General features: G+C 35.4%; 1 protein-coding gene across 11 annotated transcripts in view; it reads right to left on the bottom strand.

Moving 5' to 3' along the window:
• Nucleotides 1-18,926, bottom strand: part of HECTD1 (HECT domain E3 ubiquitin protein ligase 1) — a 65,300-nt gene that overhangs the window by 19,390 nt on the left and 26,984 nt on the right. For 4 of the 11 annotated variants that reach the window (XM_075030333.1, XM_075030334.1, XM_075030327.1 and 1 more), the window contains 15 exons: nucleotides 17,442-17,580; nucleotides 17,072-17,242; nucleotides 15,225-15,447; nucleotides 11,773-12,048; nucleotides 11,592-11,668; nucleotides 10,061-10,195; nucleotides 9,642-9,788; nucleotides 9,180-9,274; nucleotides 8,651-8,756; nucleotides 7,533-7,667; nucleotides 7,310-7,449; nucleotides 6,478-6,801; nucleotides 5,789-5,955; nucleotides 5,432-5,608; nucleotides 1,859-2,695 (listed from right to left, as the gene is read on the bottom strand). In XM_075030333.1, coding sequence (XP_074886434.1) covers nucleotides 1,859-2,695; nucleotides 5,432-5,608; nucleotides 5,789-5,955; nucleotides 6,478-6,801; nucleotides 7,310-7,449; nucleotides 7,533-7,667; nucleotides 8,651-8,756; nucleotides 9,180-9,274; nucleotides 9,642-9,788; nucleotides 10,061-10,195; nucleotides 11,592-11,668; nucleotides 11,773-12,048; nucleotides 15,225-15,447; nucleotides 17,072-17,242; nucleotides 17,442-17,580 — 3,149 coding nt within the window. The remainder of the gene's footprint in view (nucleotides 1-1,858; nucleotides 2,696-5,431; nucleotides 5,609-5,788; nucleotides 5,956-6,477; nucleotides 6,802-7,309; nucleotides 7,450-7,532; nucleotides 7,668-8,650; nucleotides 8,757-9,179; nucleotides 9,275-9,641; nucleotides 9,789-10,060; nucleotides 10,196-11,591; nucleotides 11,669-11,772; nucleotides 12,049-15,224; nucleotides 15,448-17,071; nucleotides 17,243-17,441; nucleotides 17,581-18,926) is intronic. The other 7 variants (XM_075030326.1, XM_075030328.1, XM_075030335.1 and 4 more) reach the window with 3 other exon arrangements.

The raw sequence follows: 18,926 nt of genomic DNA, 5'->3' as shown, positions 1-18,926 counted from the left end.
TTCCACCCACTTCTAATTAATAACAGTAAACTCTTTGCTGTTATAATAAACAGAAAAATACATTAAGTGTCAGCATTTCATTTGCTCTGAATTCAAGAACAAATTGAAACTGGCTACTATACACACCACTTAACTCCTGGCAAATACAGACATTTTTAAAAGGAACCACTACAGCAAGTCCAGAAAGATTTGCATCACTAATCATGATTTCAGACTTGACTTTTTGGTTAGGGATTTTTTTGGGGGGTGGTGTGGTTTTGGTGGTCTGTTTTGTTTTGTTTTTTTAAACCCAGACAGGCCAAAGAAGAAAAACAACAACAACAACAACAACAACAACAACAACAACAACAACCACCACCACCCAAAACAACCACCCAAGCTTTTTACAATGCTCTAAAAGAACTTCAGTGAGATTGCTGAAAGTTAGTCTCTGATCTCTTCTTGGGGCACAAGTTCCCATTTAAAGTTTCTATTTTTATAAGATGTATAAAACAAAGTAATTCCTACATGAGGGATAATTTTAAAGTGTGAATTTATTTTTATATTAAATCCAATTTTTACTTTCCCATATTCTTATTTCCAACTTCAGCACTGCATGAATATCAAACATTCATGAAATCTGTTAAACTTGCTATTGAAGTATCTTACTATGTTTTTCAAAGGTGCTCCCTCTCCCCCAGCACAAAACTACTTCAGAACCAGAGGCACTAACTGTCTGCCTAAAAAGGGGACCAACTACTGGAAATCTTCCCTTGAGTACCTTATTTACACTTTTAATGCAGGCTGCAAATGTTTTCCCCCTCCCAGTATCACAATATGGATGTAAGAATACATAGAAATATCTCCCCAACAAAAAAGAAAACACTCACTATTAAAAAATTTTAGAAATGCTCAAAGCAAACACCACATTTTTAAATAAGGAAGCATAGAAGTCCTAGAAAAGCATGAAAGCTTAACAAGAAACTGAGTGCTTCTTTCTGGCTTGGGTAATTTTACCTTTTCTAACTTGCCTACCTCATGAACTGCAGCTCTCTGGCTAAAATACTATCAGCATCACTGAACAAAACAGTTAACAAGGCTGGTTGACTAGCAACTCTGATGGGAGCATGCTGAAAATTCAGAATAGTGAACTCACAACAAGCAGGTTTACAACTTATCTGCTAATACCTTTATCCTACATGTAATGTGAGAACATGCAAATGTTAAAGCATGTGCATAATGCCACTTAAATCACTGTTAACTACAAACTTCCTTACACTTAATATGCCTGAACAGTTCACCGAATCCAAGCCTTAATGACCATAGCATGTTTAGAAAACATACACAGTATTAGAGTACATTAAGTTATTCAGCCTGATAGAATGCAGGAATCTACTAAAATTTCACCATACCACAGTTTACTTTTTTCTTTCTACTGTGTTTTTAGTTCCTAAGCTCAGAGACTTCATAATATGCACAAACTGCCTTTCCTAAGGAAAATGGAAAAATAACAGGCAGATACAAGGTGAATATGCAAAATTACACATATCAGAAAGCAAGAGTAGCCCACATTAGCTACTGTTGCTAGCCTTCCAGCCGCTTAATCTAAAAATACACTCTCTCTCTTCCTAAATATGTAATAGACATCAAATTCAAATTATTTTCTATTTGATGCGTACCACAGTGTAATCTGACATCACCGGGCAATGTAACACATTCCAGCTGACATGAATTCTGTGAGCTCTTCATGGAGTTCTACAGGCACACACAAGGTCAAGGCTACTCTAAGTTCATTTGTCTATCAGGCCAATTCTTTAAGTCTAATGAAAGCCAAAGAAACAACAAAAGCTTCAAATAAAAATAAACATAGCTTACTTACTTGCAGTACTCATGACATTTCTTCCCAAAGTATTAGTATTGTTATCACTGCTACTTCGGCTTAAATTCATGTTGTTCGTGGCATTGGTACGTGCTATGTTTGCCACTCTTCGAACAAAGGACTCCAGGCTGGAAGTTTCTCGAGATGATAAATTAGGAACGCTTGCACTGGAGCTCATTGGTGCCCCAGCAGCCAACAAAGAACTGACCGAGAGTCTGTTACTTGCTGAAGAGCTTAGAGGTCGTTGGGAAGCTGCTTCTTTATTAGTCAGTTCAGAGACTGAACTCACGTCAGGAGAGCTTACACTAACAATTCCCATGGATATAGCACTGGACTCCCCAGGAGTACGTATTGAGTTATCAGGACCTAACTTCCTCTCTGCATTTTCATTTCCCATGTCCGCTGTTAAGGTGCTGGTGCTTGCACTGGAAGATGACCCTACTTCAGTCTGGGGCACACTATCAGCGGAAGAGAGAACAACAATTGGTTCATGGACGTCAGTGCCTGAAACTATATTTTGCTCCATTACACTTTCTGATCTCCGCTCCATTTTGGTCGAACCCAAGCTGATGTCGCTGCTACTGGCCACGCTACACACAGAACTGCTGCTTCCTTTTCTACTTGAGGAGCCTGCAGCAGCAGTCGTCTTGTCTGGACAGTTGTTTTTCACCAAGCTGCTCCATGACTGCGTTGTGCCTGAAACAGTGGATGAAACAGGTTTGGGTGATGCCGCTGAATCAGGGTCGTACCCTGGTGCAAGCTTGAGGTCAAACTTTCCTTCTGCGCCCATACGGTAAGAGTTAGAGCCACCAGCATCCCAGGTGACATCAATCCAGCCTGGAAAGGGACAGGAGTTTGTGAGATCCAGCAGAAAGCAGACAGGAGCGTGTCAGACTAGCTCCACAATGTGGGATCAGCTTCTCATAAGGGCTGCATGTCTGAATTAATAAAGTCACTAAATAACCCTTAATGCCAATTAAAAAGGAAGTGTTTAAATCTAAACGATTTGGTATTTTTGACGATCAGCCTCTATCTTCAGGGTCCCAGAATCCAGCCAAAAGTAAAGTTTCCTTCAGGAAGGAACCTGACCTACTAGGATCTCTCAAAATTTTATTATTAGATTCTCTAATAACAGAAAGGTATATTAAAATGTATCATCATAACTTTATTAATATCTGTCAAGAAATTATAATTCTTGCAAGGACATTCTATAATGTTTTTCTTCGTTGGATGCTTGTGGATAAGCACATTTGCCTGACAGAAGACATTTTATGAAATTGATTAGTTTGGGATTTCTTATTCTTGCCCTGTAAAGTGAAAGAATTAATTCACTGATACTCAGCTTTTTAGTTCAATAATTTACACAGACTCAAACATTTCTTATTCACAGGAAAAGTTTTATGGCAGTCAGATAAGGACTACTTCAAGTAAGATTTCAGGGTTGGAAAAAGAATCTGTTTCATAGAATGAAACTTTATACTGGGACCGAAACAACACTGAATAAGAGATGCTACTCTTCAATTCCGTTATTAAATGATTATTTAGAGTACCAGTATTTTTTTAACAGTTAAATGTAATAAGTCTGCAATTATGAGCGTAACATGCAAAATTTAGCTAACTAGGACAGAAACAGGGGCAAAATAATTTATTTTTGCTTGTCTGAGTATGTACCACAATCTCAGAGTCACCTAAAAAATTCCTTCTAGTATTTCTTACTGTATGTCAACTGTAACAAAACTTGGTGTCACCATTTTAAATCAATACACATTTTCCTTAAAAATAAAATCTCTAAAGCTCAGTCATCTTCCGTAACCTCAGACAGAAATTCAAAAGAAGATGTCAGGTCCAGATATACACACATATTTTTCCTCAATAAAAGAGAAGAGAGCTAATTTGAAGAAAATATTCTTTTTAGTACTGTTAGATGCACTTTTACCTTGTAACTACCCAAAAGTCATCAATTCCTAGACCAAAACAGAATGAGCAATTTTCTATTTAGATATCACTCTGGACAAAGATTATTTAAAAATGGATAAAGTTTTCAGTTATGGTAAGAGGAGATCTCATCCCCACATGAGCAGGTTTAGATCATATTATTCTTGTATGATTTTATTCAATCTTCATGAGCTATATCTGAGTAGCATCATGCCACTAAACTTTTGAAGGTAAATTTGTGAAGCAAGTCTGAATTTTCTCCTTTCTACTGTTCATTTACCTTTCTTATCAAATAGAAAAATATTAAGTTCCATACTGTTGTTAAACAGTATAATTTTTCCCCTTTATGAATATCTGAACAGGGTAAAAGCATAACTAAATAAATGTTCTTATTTTGTATAGTTCCTTTGTAATTAATATTTTAGGAAAACAGTTTTAAATCTGCACAATTTTTTAATAGTTATTATGTCCTTGGAGTCTTACTGCTCCATCATTACAGCCCTAAATCTCCTCAAAATTCATCTAAACTTGTCAATAATGACCAAAAAAGTCAATGGGATACTATTTTCAAAATTCTATTTGAAAGACAACTGTGGCAGAAATAAGACTCTGCTGATAACACATTTCACATTGTTTGGCATCACCATTTGATAAACGAACTCCAATTTCACCTATGCTTAAACGGGAAAGTTTTACTGGAACATAGGAACGAAAACACTGATTTAGCAGAATACTACTCACCAATAATACCTAAGTCTTCAAAGTGAGAATGTAGCTATGGATACTGTTGCATCTGATAAGAACAATATACAGATGACAGAAGAATTCCCTACAAGCTATACTGAATGGCTTAAATAAGATTCTAAGTTTCAAAACATTTTAAGACATTGTACTTCAGACATTTCTCCATGTTTGAGAGCTGACAACTCAACAAACCAGAAGAAATTTTAAAATCTGGCTAAGAATGAGTCTAAGAGTAGCTGAAGACACTTCAGGAACAAGGCAAGTCTTATATACCCCAAAATAAGGGGACAGGGGGAAAAAGGTAGAAAGCACATTCAGCTGACAAGATCATCACCTCTTCTGGAGCCTCTTTAATATCTTAGCTTCCTAAGCCTTGACTTTTCTGGCTGTTGCAGATTTTTATTTTGCTCCATAAATTAATTACTTTTCATGCTTTTAATTAAAAAAATAACAACCTGATCCCAATGAAGCTAGTAAGGTAGGAAAGGTACAGGGTACAACAGAAGTCAAGAAAAACATTGCAAATGCTAAGCTAGAAGAAATGAAGAAGGTAATTATAGGTTTTGCAGGCCCAAAGCTTAATTAATCAGTGTGCAACAATCACCTTCATGTACTTTTTCTTCTTTGTAACAGATGTCTAAATAACAATTTGGTATTTTAATTAAGCAAAGCTCTACAAAAGTTTCATTTACAGGAAGAATTTTTTTTCATGCATTAAAATGGAATTTCACAAATGGAACATAATAGTTGTAGTAATTGAGTTCCTTCTCCCCAAAATACTTAAAATTTTATCAGCTTCTTCAAGACACTACAAAGGAAATACTTTAGTGCTACCCGTTTCACATAAACTAATCCTGCTACAAACATTTACAAAGTCAGGCAATTCATGCTCACCGTTATGCAATTCTCCTGTAACAGTGCCTTCACCCTGTGGGCTTCCATCCTGATCTCTCCATTTCCAATCAATTCCTCTGATTACACGAGCTCCTGGAACCATATATTTCAACACCTGAGAACGGACTAGACGTCGCTGCCTTCGCAGATTTGCTTCAGCTTCTTTAGCAGCTTTTCCTACAAGAAATGTAAATTGAAATGGAAAGACTTTAAAGTATTGAATGGGGAATAATTTTGATCTTGTTTCTAAGCAAGTTCCACTGCAAAAGTTAACCTGCTTTTTAACACTAATTTTTATATTTTAAGTTCACTAGCATCTGAAGAGAATAAATAGGATGTACACATTCTTTTTCTTACCCAGCTGATCTTCACATACTCCATTCACAGTGCCATAAAGTTCAAATCCAGACAGGGAGAGGTAGTGTGTTTGCCCACTGGCATTCTTTCCCATCTGCTTTATTCTAACATGTCTCCAACCTTGTTTCTCATCTTTTGGAGGATCTAAAGGCCATGTTGCTGTAGACCTTTAAATTTATTAGGAAGGGGAGCATGGGTGGGGGACAAAAAAAAAAAAAAAAAAAAAAGCAAAACCAAAAATCTTAGTACCAAAGCAAACAAAACCATAATGCTGATCAAGTATGGATAAAATCAGAAAACTGCCAAGACCACAAGATAGATAAAACCTGTTATCACTACTAGGGACAAACTCTGGATAAGTGCTGGTGTTACTGTTTTCTAAAAAAAAAACAAAAAACAAAAAACAAACAAACAAACAAAAAACCAAAACCAAAAAAACCAACAAACAAAAAACCAAAAAAACCCCAAATGCAATATCTACAATGATGGAAAAGCACAAATGTACGTGAACCATACAGAGAACTTATGAATCATTTATTTTCCAGCCCATCCTTGATAATTTAGATCACCTACCATTTTTTCATATAGTTATATTACTACACCTACAGTACACATTAAAATAGTCTACAGCCAAGTACTTTTTTAACTGAGCTCAGTTTTATAAAAAGTGATAAAACACACTGACATACCCTGGTTCGTTGAGACTACAGTCATCAACATGAGTATACAAAGTAGTCCAGTTCTGTCCATCCTTAGATACCTGGAAAACCCAATTTCTGAGAGCAGATCGTCCATAACCTCGAGCATGGCGTAACGTGTAAGCTGATGGTATAACCCAAAGGCCAAGATCTATGGCAAACCAAGCATTCTTATCATCGTTAGTATGACAATTGAGAGCTGAACTGTCACGGCTTAGGATGTCTTCTAAACGGCCATAAGGCAGATTTCTTCCTTCTGAGGATGTAACCACTACTAACCCATAGGCTGCTGGATTTACCCACTCATATGCAGTTCTATATTAAAAAGAGAAATGTACTGTTCAATTATTACTTACATTAAAAAAGAACAGGCATCAGTAACATTTGACATTTACTGTGAATTGTATATTACAGCTGAGTTTATTACAAAACAAAATGATTAATATAATTTTAGATAATTAGATAACTTTAGAGGTGTTCCAAATACCACTGTACTACAGTAGTTTAAAAAACAAACAAACCAGCCAAAAAAAAAACCCGCAAACAAACAAGAAACCCACCACCCAAACCCCAACAAAACCTAAGAAAACCACAGCAAACAAAAACAAAGACCCAAACTTCCCCACCCCTTCATTTCTTAGGTAAGCATACAACAAATTCTCAACACAACTTCACAGATCCATATTATTCTATTAAAGTAAAATGAAATGTAATTCTATTGATCAACAGGAAAAGCAGATACCTCCTACTCCTAAAAAAATTATAACAGATGGATCACAGTTTATTGTCTGACTTCAAAATATTCAGCTTTGAAGAAACTCACTTTGCATTTGTCCCAATCCAGTAAATAATTCCATTTTCATCAAAATCATGTTGATGCCTGAACACAAATGTTTGACCTTCACGTAATTTTCGTACAAAAACAAATGAAGCCCTATCAAAGTCGTACCATTGCTTTGCTACCTACATATGAATGAAAAGAAATCAAGTATTAGAGATGCAGAACGCAACCATTCCTCATGAACCCTCTGTGGTATGTTGCTCACCATTTTCAGGAGATACTGTTCTAGAGATTCAACAGTTGCCAACGGCTCCATCTTTAGCATTCTACCAGTTCGATCTATTAAAGATGTCTCCCCTGAGGCACGTTCCAAACGAAACCTCAAGCGCCTCGTTAATATCTGAAAGAGTAGCCAAACATTAATACAGGCTTTTCTGCTTAGGTTTCGTAATTCTAAGAAAAGCAATATATTTCACTACAGCAGTTTTAGTGGTGTATCAAGTATTTTTGTTGTGCAACTTAAACTATATTCTAATTTAATGCTTTAAAAAGGAATTCCCTAGTACTCCATTTTTTCAATTAACCAGACAATTCTTCAGTATGACAGTCAATGTATAAGTCAATTACACATTCAAGCTAATATTTTCTCTTTTCATGTGTTTTCATACCTTTTATTTCCAAATCTTGTAGACTAGCAACTACAATAATATAAAAACTGAAAATGTTTTTCAAAATATTCATTAGCAGCAGTGTTTCTGCAACTACTTTCTAATAATTTAGCTTTGAAACAGAAGTATTCACACTTCACTGCCATCTTGCAAAATCCTGAAGTGTGCTTTCAAACAGAAAAAACCAAGATTCCAAACAAACTCAACAAAAACAAGTAATAATTTTAGCCAAATTGCAGCTTTCCTTTATAAGTAGCTGCTGATCCTGCAGGTGTTGTGTATTACCAAAGGAACGCACGGCCCTAGAAGGGACCCTTTTAACTATTACAGCCCATCCCTAGTCATCACAAATAAACATGTCTTATAATTGTCTTCAACAAAATGCTCATTCCAGTAGTATGGATACTTACTAAGGGGCATATTCCCATATAAAGAGACCAATACTTGAAGACAAAAGAAAGAACACACACATTATCTCTTCAGCAAAATTTACTTTCACTTCACGGTGTAAAAGTGACAGTAGAGGAACACCCATTTAGGTTAAGTGTTAGAGGAAATAAATGCCAAAAAGTTTGTTGCTCTTTATCTAATTCTAGCCACTTCTACAAGAATATGCTTCATACAGACTTAACATGTGTAACTTTTCCTGAAATTTACATGTAACATTCAGTTGTTTATCACTCAGTACAATATATTGCTATCACTATACACTTACCTGAAGATTATATGTAGAACCTGGTGTATCATACAAGTGGAGAGGTAGACGTTCGATAGATTCTAACACTGCTATCAATTTCCGAATTAATGCAACTGCTGGACGACTGTGAAAGTGAACAGTTACTATGTTAGCACACAACAAAGAATAAAATTCTACAGTGTCTCAGAAAATAGTACCCAGCTGTAGCAAATATCTCAGCACGCTATTTCTACTGATATTATCTATTCCAGTCACATGATTACAGCACAGTAAGAAAAATACTAATCTGCACAGTGATGAACATAAGTCACCTTTATATTCATCAACAGATGTACATTCAGTATGGTTGACTCTTACAGATAGAAGAAATTCAGTAAAATTTTCAATTGCTACTTCAATAGCAGATGCTGTCTTTTAAGACCAATTTTCTATTCCAGAGAAAGACAAATTGAAATGGAAAGAACAGTTCCTTTGTCTTTAAATTATTTTAAACATACCATACTGCTTCACAGATGCAATGGTTTTTTTGGTTTGGTTTTGGTTTTACCTTTCATCGTCTTCATTTTCACTGAATGCTGTTTTGAAAACGTTTATTCTCTCTACCAGTTGACTACAGTCTTGCTTCACATCTAAATCGACATTCTAAGAGAGGAAAAAAACAACTTTACTTGTAATAGAAAGCAATATATTCATTCGTTATACTGGCAAAAAGATCTGTTTAGTTTCAGTGAATTTCCTATTTAAAATCTGTATGTGAAAAGCTAAATTATATCAGCCATTAGAACTGACCACCGTTGATTTAAAGATTTTTAATGGCTTATTCAAACTGAAGTCATCTATTGTGATAGCATATATTCAACAGGTAGACCACTGAATGGAGCAAGTCTGCCTGATTTTCATCAAGACAGGAAAAAGCCACATTTATAATAGATTTTTTTTAAATTAAGGCACATGCCTACTTTATTTTTTAGAAAGTTTTTCTTCAGAGGCTTATGTTCTACAAACTCACATTATTTAAAACTGTAAGCAATGACTGAACTAAGCCACTACTGCACATTTCATATGGAGAAATAGTATTCTCATCCTTCAATAGCACAATTAAGTTCTCCAGAGCAGTCTTCATTAAATCTCTCCAAGTGTTTTCTCCCTCAATACACTGGAAGACAAAAAGACAATTATGGTGAAACAAGGTAAGTTTTTCCACTTGCTTCATTTCAAAAATGGTGAAACAAGGTAACAGTTTTTCCACTTGCTTAATTTCAAAAATAACATCCCAGTAAAGTGCATAACTAGGAATTACACACATTAAAAAACCCCACATTTCAGACAGACTTATTGTGACTTTCCTTTACATCATGACATACTAGTCTGAACATTATGTGATTTCCACTGACATCACACATTATAAATTAAAGGAGATACACTTACCTGTCTGTTTGTATGAAGTTCCCACGCAGACTCTAACTGTGTTGCTATGTTCCTCAGTGTTACAACTACTCCTCGAGGCATGCTTTCAACAGCTTTAAAATGATCATCATATAAATCTCTCGCCATAGTGCGTACCTACAAATAGATTTTGATAATCAGAAGTCATATCTTACCGTAATGAGACTATTATTATTCTGCAAGACACTAGAAACTTGGTCATCTTTTTTAAAGAAGTCCATGACAGACACAAACAAGTAGGGAAGAACCAAAACCTATCATACACCATGAAATGCAGAAGCTGTGAAAGGATAAAAGTACAGGAGAAATAAATGGAAATACACAGAATTTTACTGAGACTTACAGAAACTAAGCTTACCATCATATATTAAATTACAGCACAAAGGTAGGAGAAAAGACAGGACTTTCAATCTGTAAATCTGTTTCTTTAGAACTGTATCATGGATCTGGTAGTCTTTTCAGAGGTAAGATTAAGGGGGGTTTATATGGTTTCTGAATGCTCTATTCATATTCCTTAAACCAACTCACACAAAAAGTCCTTATGTGATCTTATACTAAGAATCTACAAAGTATGGATCACACAAGATACAGATTTGATAAAATAAGTTCTTATTAAACAACATCTTGGTTATAAGAAATTTCCCCCAAAATCTCGCCTGTTCATCATCATCACATGTCCTACAATAATACGTTTCACAAGCTTCAGAGCTACACAGTGCAATCCCAGGCATGAAAGAGCACTGCCTTCCTTTTACCATTCCACCTATCCTCATTAACACGGTATTTTAATTTTCAATATAAGTGTCCTTACATACTGCAGATTTTTGGTACATAACGCATCAGCCGCACTGTTAGAAACTGCAAGAGAGGTCAAGACTGAAGATTAGCTTGAGCCCTTGGCATCAGCTGGCCACAGAATATACTGTTATTTTGTGTTTTTGTAAAAAGTTTAATACTTGATTTCTTAGTTCCTCTTTTTTTCCCTCAGTTTGAGAAAGAATTCTAGAGAAGTTTAAAATGAGGGCATTAACACATTTTGCTTCACTACCACAACTCTTACAATACAGACTGTTCACTTCTATCCCCCTATCTGCCACGACACCCAGTCTAAAATTAGTATCTGAATGTAGTGAATAGAAGTAACATATGCCTCTGATACAACTGCAGTATTGATCATAAGAGCTTTTCTTTTTCCATTAAAAAAAAAGAAAAAGAAAAACCTACAGAATTATACAAATATAGGTCAGGACAATTGGATTTCCTTACATTTTTAAAAGAAAATTCATCTTCCTCTAGAAGAGCTCAGAGTTTACTAAGACTGTTGGATAAAAGCACCTGCAGAAATGCTTTGTTGTGAGTGAAGTTTTCTCCTTCAAGCTTAGCATAAAATTGTGTCTAGTTGAAATCAGAAGATTTTAATCCTCTAAGAGGAAGCTACAACTCCATAAGCATGTTATAAAATGAAACAAACTCAATTAAATTTTAAGTATAAAATTCACAGATGCTCACCAACCTTTTGCTTTGTCTTCTCCAGTTTAGATTTCAGCTTTCTTCCTCTTTTGCCTGTCCAGCCAGTCACAAATTCTGACCCTGCAACATGTTTTTAGAACAGTCACAATTTCTCGCAGGTATGAAAAGCAACAAACAGAAAACTACCGCACATACACTTTCTCCTACCTGCACATAACACATACCTACATACTTACCCAAAGAGGTTTCAGCTGTAAACGAATGCTTTGTTCCTCTGTTAGATTCAAACACAAAGCCTGGCAGATCTTCTTTCAGTATTGTAGCTTGCTGACCATCGGAATTGTGAATAGCTATTTCTCCTTCTTTCAAACAGGTGAGTGACCAGTTTCCTACAGTAAGTTTAGTTGGCCCTGGTGCTGATAAAATTGGCTGGCTTGTAGTAGATGGTTTTACTTGGCTTCGAGCTCTTTGCAACTTCTCAAGGAACTCACTTCTACTTTCTATTTAAAGAGAAACAAAACATTTTTTTTTTCCTTCCAACAATTGATTCCAACCACCATGCATATCAAACTTTTTTTTTTTTCCAAGAGCAAAACAACTGAGTGCATTCAATGCAAAATTAAGTTTGAAATTAAGGGTCTTAAAGTGTTCTACATTTTTTCCCCAGTATATTTCTGTACTTCAACAGTGATTTATTCCACGATCACATCAAAGTGGACAATGCAACTCTTTCTGAATGGTCCTAATGACAGATGTATTAATACATCTTTACAATTATAATAGGAAGATCAAAGAAATCCATGATAAACTTTTAGTCTCGCAAAAATAATTTATCTCATTATGGCCAGCATGGACTATTCTCAAAAGTGAGTTTTTAGAAATAGGAAATTAAATGAATCCTCCAACAGGAAAACAGCAATCAACTTCACAGCTTAAAGCAAGTGGAGAATAGATGTAGAAGCCATATAAAAACCAGAAAAAAATTCACAAAACTTTGCAGTCTGACAATCAACATGTACTAAAAGCAAATTTGAGCTGAGATAATAGCTATTTGCTCAGATTAAGTGTCCCAAAGGCATCCCAAAATAATTTTTTATCAGCTATACTGAAACTTTTATTCATCTCCTTTGTAGAACCTCTATGTTCACCTCAGAGAAAACAAGCAAGCCACAATTATGCTACTTAATACAGTGGCATTATGCTAATTCAAGTTATAATACAGATGTTCCTATTCCTTTTTTAGGAATTACAAAAATTTTAAGGATGTCTATATCTCTGAGAAAAACATTAAATAAATAAATAAATAAAAATCTAATGGCACCACATGAGACTTGATTAAATGCTAGTATTTATATGGAGATATTTAATAGATGACAAACAGGACCATATCCTACTTTTAAGATATGTAGGTAATCTAGCCTGGAATTATCCAAACAACTATCTCAGTTTTAATTAAATTACATTTTGATACTGTTGTAATTACAAGGCTACACACTACATTTGAAATTTTAATTAGCATAATTCCAGAAAATTTAATTAGTTAATAACTTAAAAAATAAAATTTCCATATAAAATAAAAAATGGAAGTAACCTCATTAATGTAAAGATTACATCTCAACTTCAAAGTTAACTAGTATTCCCATCTTTCAGTGTACTGATTTGATACATACAACTTTTCTAGTCCATGCACTTGTAAAATTGCTGTTTTCCTTTTGCTGCAATGACTTATGCTCTAGATTTTTAAAATTTGCCATTGTTATTGTCGTATAGTACAAAAATAAATAATCTCTATGCAAAAATAATTCTGCACTTGAAGCATAGCAAAATTAAAATTCTGTTAATGAAACCTTTCCAAATTTCCATAATGACATTTTAACAAATTTATTATATAGCATGTTGCACTGAAAGTGCGATGATTACACATGATTCAGACTAATTTCGGGTTCCCTTAGACAGAATTTTGAGACTCACTTGAAGTTTCAGAATTACCATTAAATTTCAATTTTTGCATTGAACTTTCATTTTTTCTAAAAATTAAAACAAAAGAAGTATTAAGCTAATGTGGAGAGGGGTGAGTACAGACCTTCCAAAAATGTCCATAGTATATATATTTCCCCCTCCCGCCCCAACTTGTATCATGCGACACACACTAACGAATTCCATTACTCAACCCTCTATATTCTTGCCAGTCGTAAAGTTCCTAAAAAGTATACTGTGAGATTAATCAGTAATGGTTTAGGACAGCAGAACATATAGTACATTTCAGGACTTACACTATTCTGAGTCTATACTGTACTGTAATAATTTTAGTTAACAAATACTAGTTTCTTATCTCTTAAGCAAAAGAGGCTGCTGCATACTCTTAGAGCTAATGGTTAAAGTCCAGGCAAATTACACCACAATGTCAGCACTCTTAGTAGATGTCTACTTGACAAAAAGTTGCAAGAAGCCTCATTTAATCCTAGTTTAGCTCTTTCCCTTCCATAATATCCTTGCTAGGTATCTTGTTCAAAAACTTGGGTTTTACTCAATCTTTTAAAAAAAGACTACCTTGAAGAGACATATCTTCTTAAATTCTCAATCTGATTTTTTTTAAGTTCTCTTCACTCCAAATTCATCTGAGCCATCCCCATTCCACTCATCTTGTACAGAAATAGTAAAGTCTCCCCCCCACACTCACATCATTTGGAAGGAAGAAAGCAGAATTGGCATCCAGGGGCTATGAGGATTTAAGAAACTAACCTCATGGATCATCTTAAAATTGTATTGTATGAAAAACAAGTATCTCAACAAAGAAATTTTTTACTTTTTAAGCTATTAGCCTTGTTAAAAAGGACGCAAGGATACATTTTATGGCAAAAAAAAAAAAAATATATATATAAAAGTGGTTTCCAGCTATGTTATAATCTAGAAACACACTATATTACAATTTGTCTTCATGCCCCCAAATCAATGGATAAAATCATTAGCACTTCATTTCTATCCTGAATCATAATATGTTCTGTTATTTCAGTCAATGGCTTGTTGAAAAAATAATAATATTGCAAAGCATTTTATGTCTGCAGATTCATAAATGCATGAACTGTTGCAAAAAAAAAAAAAAAACCAAAAACAATAAAGGAGGGTTGTTTCTGCATCCAGAGCAAATTGTGTATTCTGTACAGAAAATTAAAACCACCTGTGCATCGCCAGTGTATAAGGTCTGTTCCCTTATCCTCTCTCCGACAAACAATTAAGACACTGTAATTTGTTTCCCAGTCTCGATGAGAAACTTTCCATTACTTTGTCTTCAAACACATGCAATTTCATTCTGCTAGCTAGAAGCAAACAACAAATCACCATTTCAACCTGCTTTTCCTGGGACGGCCACTACAAAGTGCTTTTAATGACTGGGGTGAAAAAATTAAGTATGCATGGAGAAGAATCAAAACAAAACGAAGTTAATACACTTTTACTGGCAAGATGTTTACTTAACACAAATCACCAAGGAAGTCAAGTTATGATCACATGCTATCTGATAAAAAGCATCACAATTAACTGACCACCTTCCACCTGTTTACATCCTTTACTATTTAGTAAGCCAATTCCTGCAAAACAAAATAGCTCCAATCAAATTATATAAACAAATATAACAGTCTCAAAACTCAACTTAAACTTGAATTGTAAAAGAAGCTACCTGAACTGTCGGATCCTCCTTCAGGGCTGCCACTGGAATACATTGTGGCCAGTTTTCCATCCAAGATAAATCTGAACCATCCATTACTACCATTAGATAGCTCCAGGGCTGCAGCATCGCTCCAGATATACAGACAGTCCCTTCCCCTAATGATTGACCAGTCTCTCCAGTGATATGGTTTACCCTGTTGCAGTTCTTTAGCATCCTCCTGGGGTTCATCCTCCTGTAATAAAATTGTATTAAACAAATAAATAAACACACACCCCAAAAAACAAACAAAAACCCCACCAAAACCAACAAAAAAACAACACACAAAACACAGACATTTAAAAAAGGCTTAAGGAGAAAAAGAATTACTCAAACCAGAAGTATAGGAACTATACTTCTTCTGTCTGTAAAAAGTATGTTTAAAAGTATTCTTTAATAGAGTAAGATACTTCTTAGACGTTTCCTTTCAGATATAGATTTATCTACTCAACAATAACAACAGCCTACTGACTGGGACATCCACCTCTGTTCAAAACTTCTATTGTGAGAAAGGAATCACAAAATGGTTGAGTTTGAGAAGGGACGTCTGGAGGCCATTGTCCTGGTTTTGGCTGGGATGGAATTAATTTTCTTTCTAGTAGCTGGTACAGTGTTATGTTTTGGATTCAGTATGAGAAGAATGTTGATAACACACTGATGTTTTCAGTTGTTGCTAAGTAACAATTAGTAATTTAGTCTAAGTCAAGGATTTTTCAGCTTCTCATGCCCAGCCAGCAAGAAGGCTGGAAGGGCACAAGTTAGGAGGGAATACAGCCAGGACAGCTGACCCAAACTGGCCAAAGGGGTATTTCATACCATGTGCATCATGTCTAGTACATAAACTGGGGGGAGTTGGCCTGGGGGGCGGATCGCTGCTTGGGAACTAACTGGGCATTGGTCAGTGTGTGGTGAGCAACTGTATTGTGCATCACTTGTTTTGTGTATTTAATTTCTTGTATTATTATTATTGTCATTTTATTATTATCATTATTATTTTCTTCCTTTCTGTTCTATTAAACTGTTCTTATCTCAACCCTGGAGTTTCACCTCCCCCCCCCCCCCCCCCCCCCCCCCGCCCTTCTCTCCCCCATCCCACTGGCTGGGGGTGAAGTGAGTAAGCAGCTGCGTGGCGCTTAGTTCCTGGCTGGGCTTAAACCACAACAGCCATCTAGCCCAAACCCGTGCTCAGGCAGGGCCACCTAGAGCCAGCTGCCCGGGAACAAGTCCAGATGGCTTTTTAATATCTAAACACTAACCCCCCCCACCCCCCCAAACAACCCAAAATTCACAGTAAAAAAGCTTAACTATACTTAAGGCTTAACTATACAGAAGTGGTCTGTTATCCATTCAGTTCATCTGAGTAGTCAGTAATATGACTATTGAAAATTGATAGATAACTTCAATATGCACTTATGTTTTCATTATGCAGAAAATTATTTCTATTTTTGTATTTTTAATATTCTATAACAATGTTTAAAACATCTGCAATTATTTGCTGCATGTACATTGAAAGAGATGCACTTTGCTCAGAAAGGATTAATTTTGTTTAGCAGTCATTTTCAAAACACTGGACAAAAACAAGTGTCAATCAATTTGACCACAAGTAAGTATGAATAGGAAAACTCAGCAGATAATATGTGCTAACAGAAAATGAAGTTACAGAAAACAACAACAGAAACACCTAAACCAAGCAGCATAAAATAAGCATTAATTCAATAACCTACCTAACTACCTTGCCCTGGACATTTTCATAACAGTGAAAATTGTACTAGAAGTGTTGGTTTTACAGGAACAAATAAAGCTATCAATTCTCTACTTACCTTCTCAGGTTTAGACTCCTCTTCATTTTCATCATCAGATGATGGCCCCGCCAAAGTCGACACTTTACTAATTACACCAAGTCTAGCCAGTTGGTCTAGAAAAAGATCACCACCTTTATCCACCAAATCCCTTATGATTTGCAAGGCTAGCAAATGGCCATCATCATCATCCTGTAATACATTGGGATGGAAAGGAAATAATAAGGAAGATCTCTTTACTTAAAAATATCTTTACACGCTAAACGTCACACGTGGTCACGGATGCTATAAACACATTAGGGTTAGTTATTAAAAAGTATGTGGAATCAATGAGCATAACTCCCTTTTTTGCACTGGTTTCATAAAAGGACAAGATTTTCTTTCTTCCTACCTCTTGATCAAGGACTGTAGCTGTTATCTCAACCAGTATCGTGGGCAGATTGTGGCCAGCATCAGAGTCACAAACCTCTTTCAGCAGCGCCTCAGAACAAAAATGTATCATTTTTCTAATGAGGGCAAGACTTGCTTTCCTTTAAGAGAGATTGGGGGGGGGGAGGAGAAAAAAGAAGTTTCTTACAAAGATAAACCAAGCAGTAATCAAAGCAATAAAAAAATTCAAGATAACACTGCTTTTGCACTACATCTATGCACGCTTTGAAAACAAAAAAATTTTTTACATGAGTTGCAGTTCTCATTATTGGAACCAAAACTGGTTATTGTTAATAAGTCCTAGATTATCCCTAAGAATAGTTCACCTACTGATCTTTTTTGATTCTACAGCACTATGAGTCTAACGTATTTTTCTCTCCTCAACCCTTCTCTGGGTAAACCTATTATACATTCTGTCTTTATCCACTCTTAGTGATGGCAATTCACTTCTGCACACTTCATCTTCCTCCCAGGTATCCAGCCTTCCATTTCTGTCACATACTTCCCAGGTTTTGGTGAGATCCCTATATTTTGAAGTCTGAAATTACTATTAGATCATGCAGCTTTCCCTATTAAGAACTACAATTAATCTCGGAGCCAATCACTTCTGTACGGTTGAAGTGAATTTTTTATTTCACTGACTTTTAAAAAGATGAATTACCTGATTCTCAAATAAAACTTTAAAATACAGAGCCAACTACTTCTTTCCACAATCTGCAACAACAGTTAACCATGCACAGATTGTTAACGTAATTTCTTATTTCCTTCATTTAAAATGACCTAGTTTAAGCTTCCTATCACCAGCTCATATAGAGTCTCTCTCCACTAGAGCAGTGTCTTTTCACCCCTCACTGTGCCTATAAACACTGGGAACACAAATAAAAGGTTAAGCAAATGTTATATTTGTAGTGTAAAAGGCTGAGAGGTTATAGTCAGATGCAATTTATCACAACCATTATGCCACCCACAGTATTCCTTTTTAAGTATTAAATTAGATTACATTCTTTAAATTCTCTCAGTAAGAGGCATCTTCTCCAGTTGATTAACACTTAGAAGTCTTCTAAAAGCTTCTAAAATAGCTTTTTCCAGTCTTTCCAATTTTCCAAGGAACGTATCTTGATACCACTTCATTGTTTCCCTCCTAAATTAGTACTTTCATTATAGTGGCTACAAACAGCTATAACCAAATACACAGTATAGACAGTCTATACACGGTACTGCATGAGAATAGTATTCTTTCATGCTACTAAAGTCAAGAGTATGCTTCTCTCTCCCACTTCTGATTAACTAACCATGTTTTCCAAGACACCGCTTCCCCCAAAAGGAAAAAAATATTAAGGAAAAATCAAACCACCACTTCTATTCAAATAGAAATATGTTTAAGTGTCGCTTGCCTTAAACTTTTAGATGTCATAATTTTTAATGAAAAAAAATCCACCTTGGCTTT

Source organism: Buteo buteo, chromosome 6 (assembly GCF_964188355.1).
Source record: "Buteo buteo chromosome 6, bButBut1.hap1.1, whole genome shotgun sequence".
Taxonomy (NCBI): Eukaryota; Metazoa; Chordata; class Aves; order Accipitriformes; family Accipitridae; genus Buteo; species Buteo buteo.
Note: the sequence above shows the minus strand (reverse complement) of the source record. Positions and strands in the feature narration are given on the sequence as shown.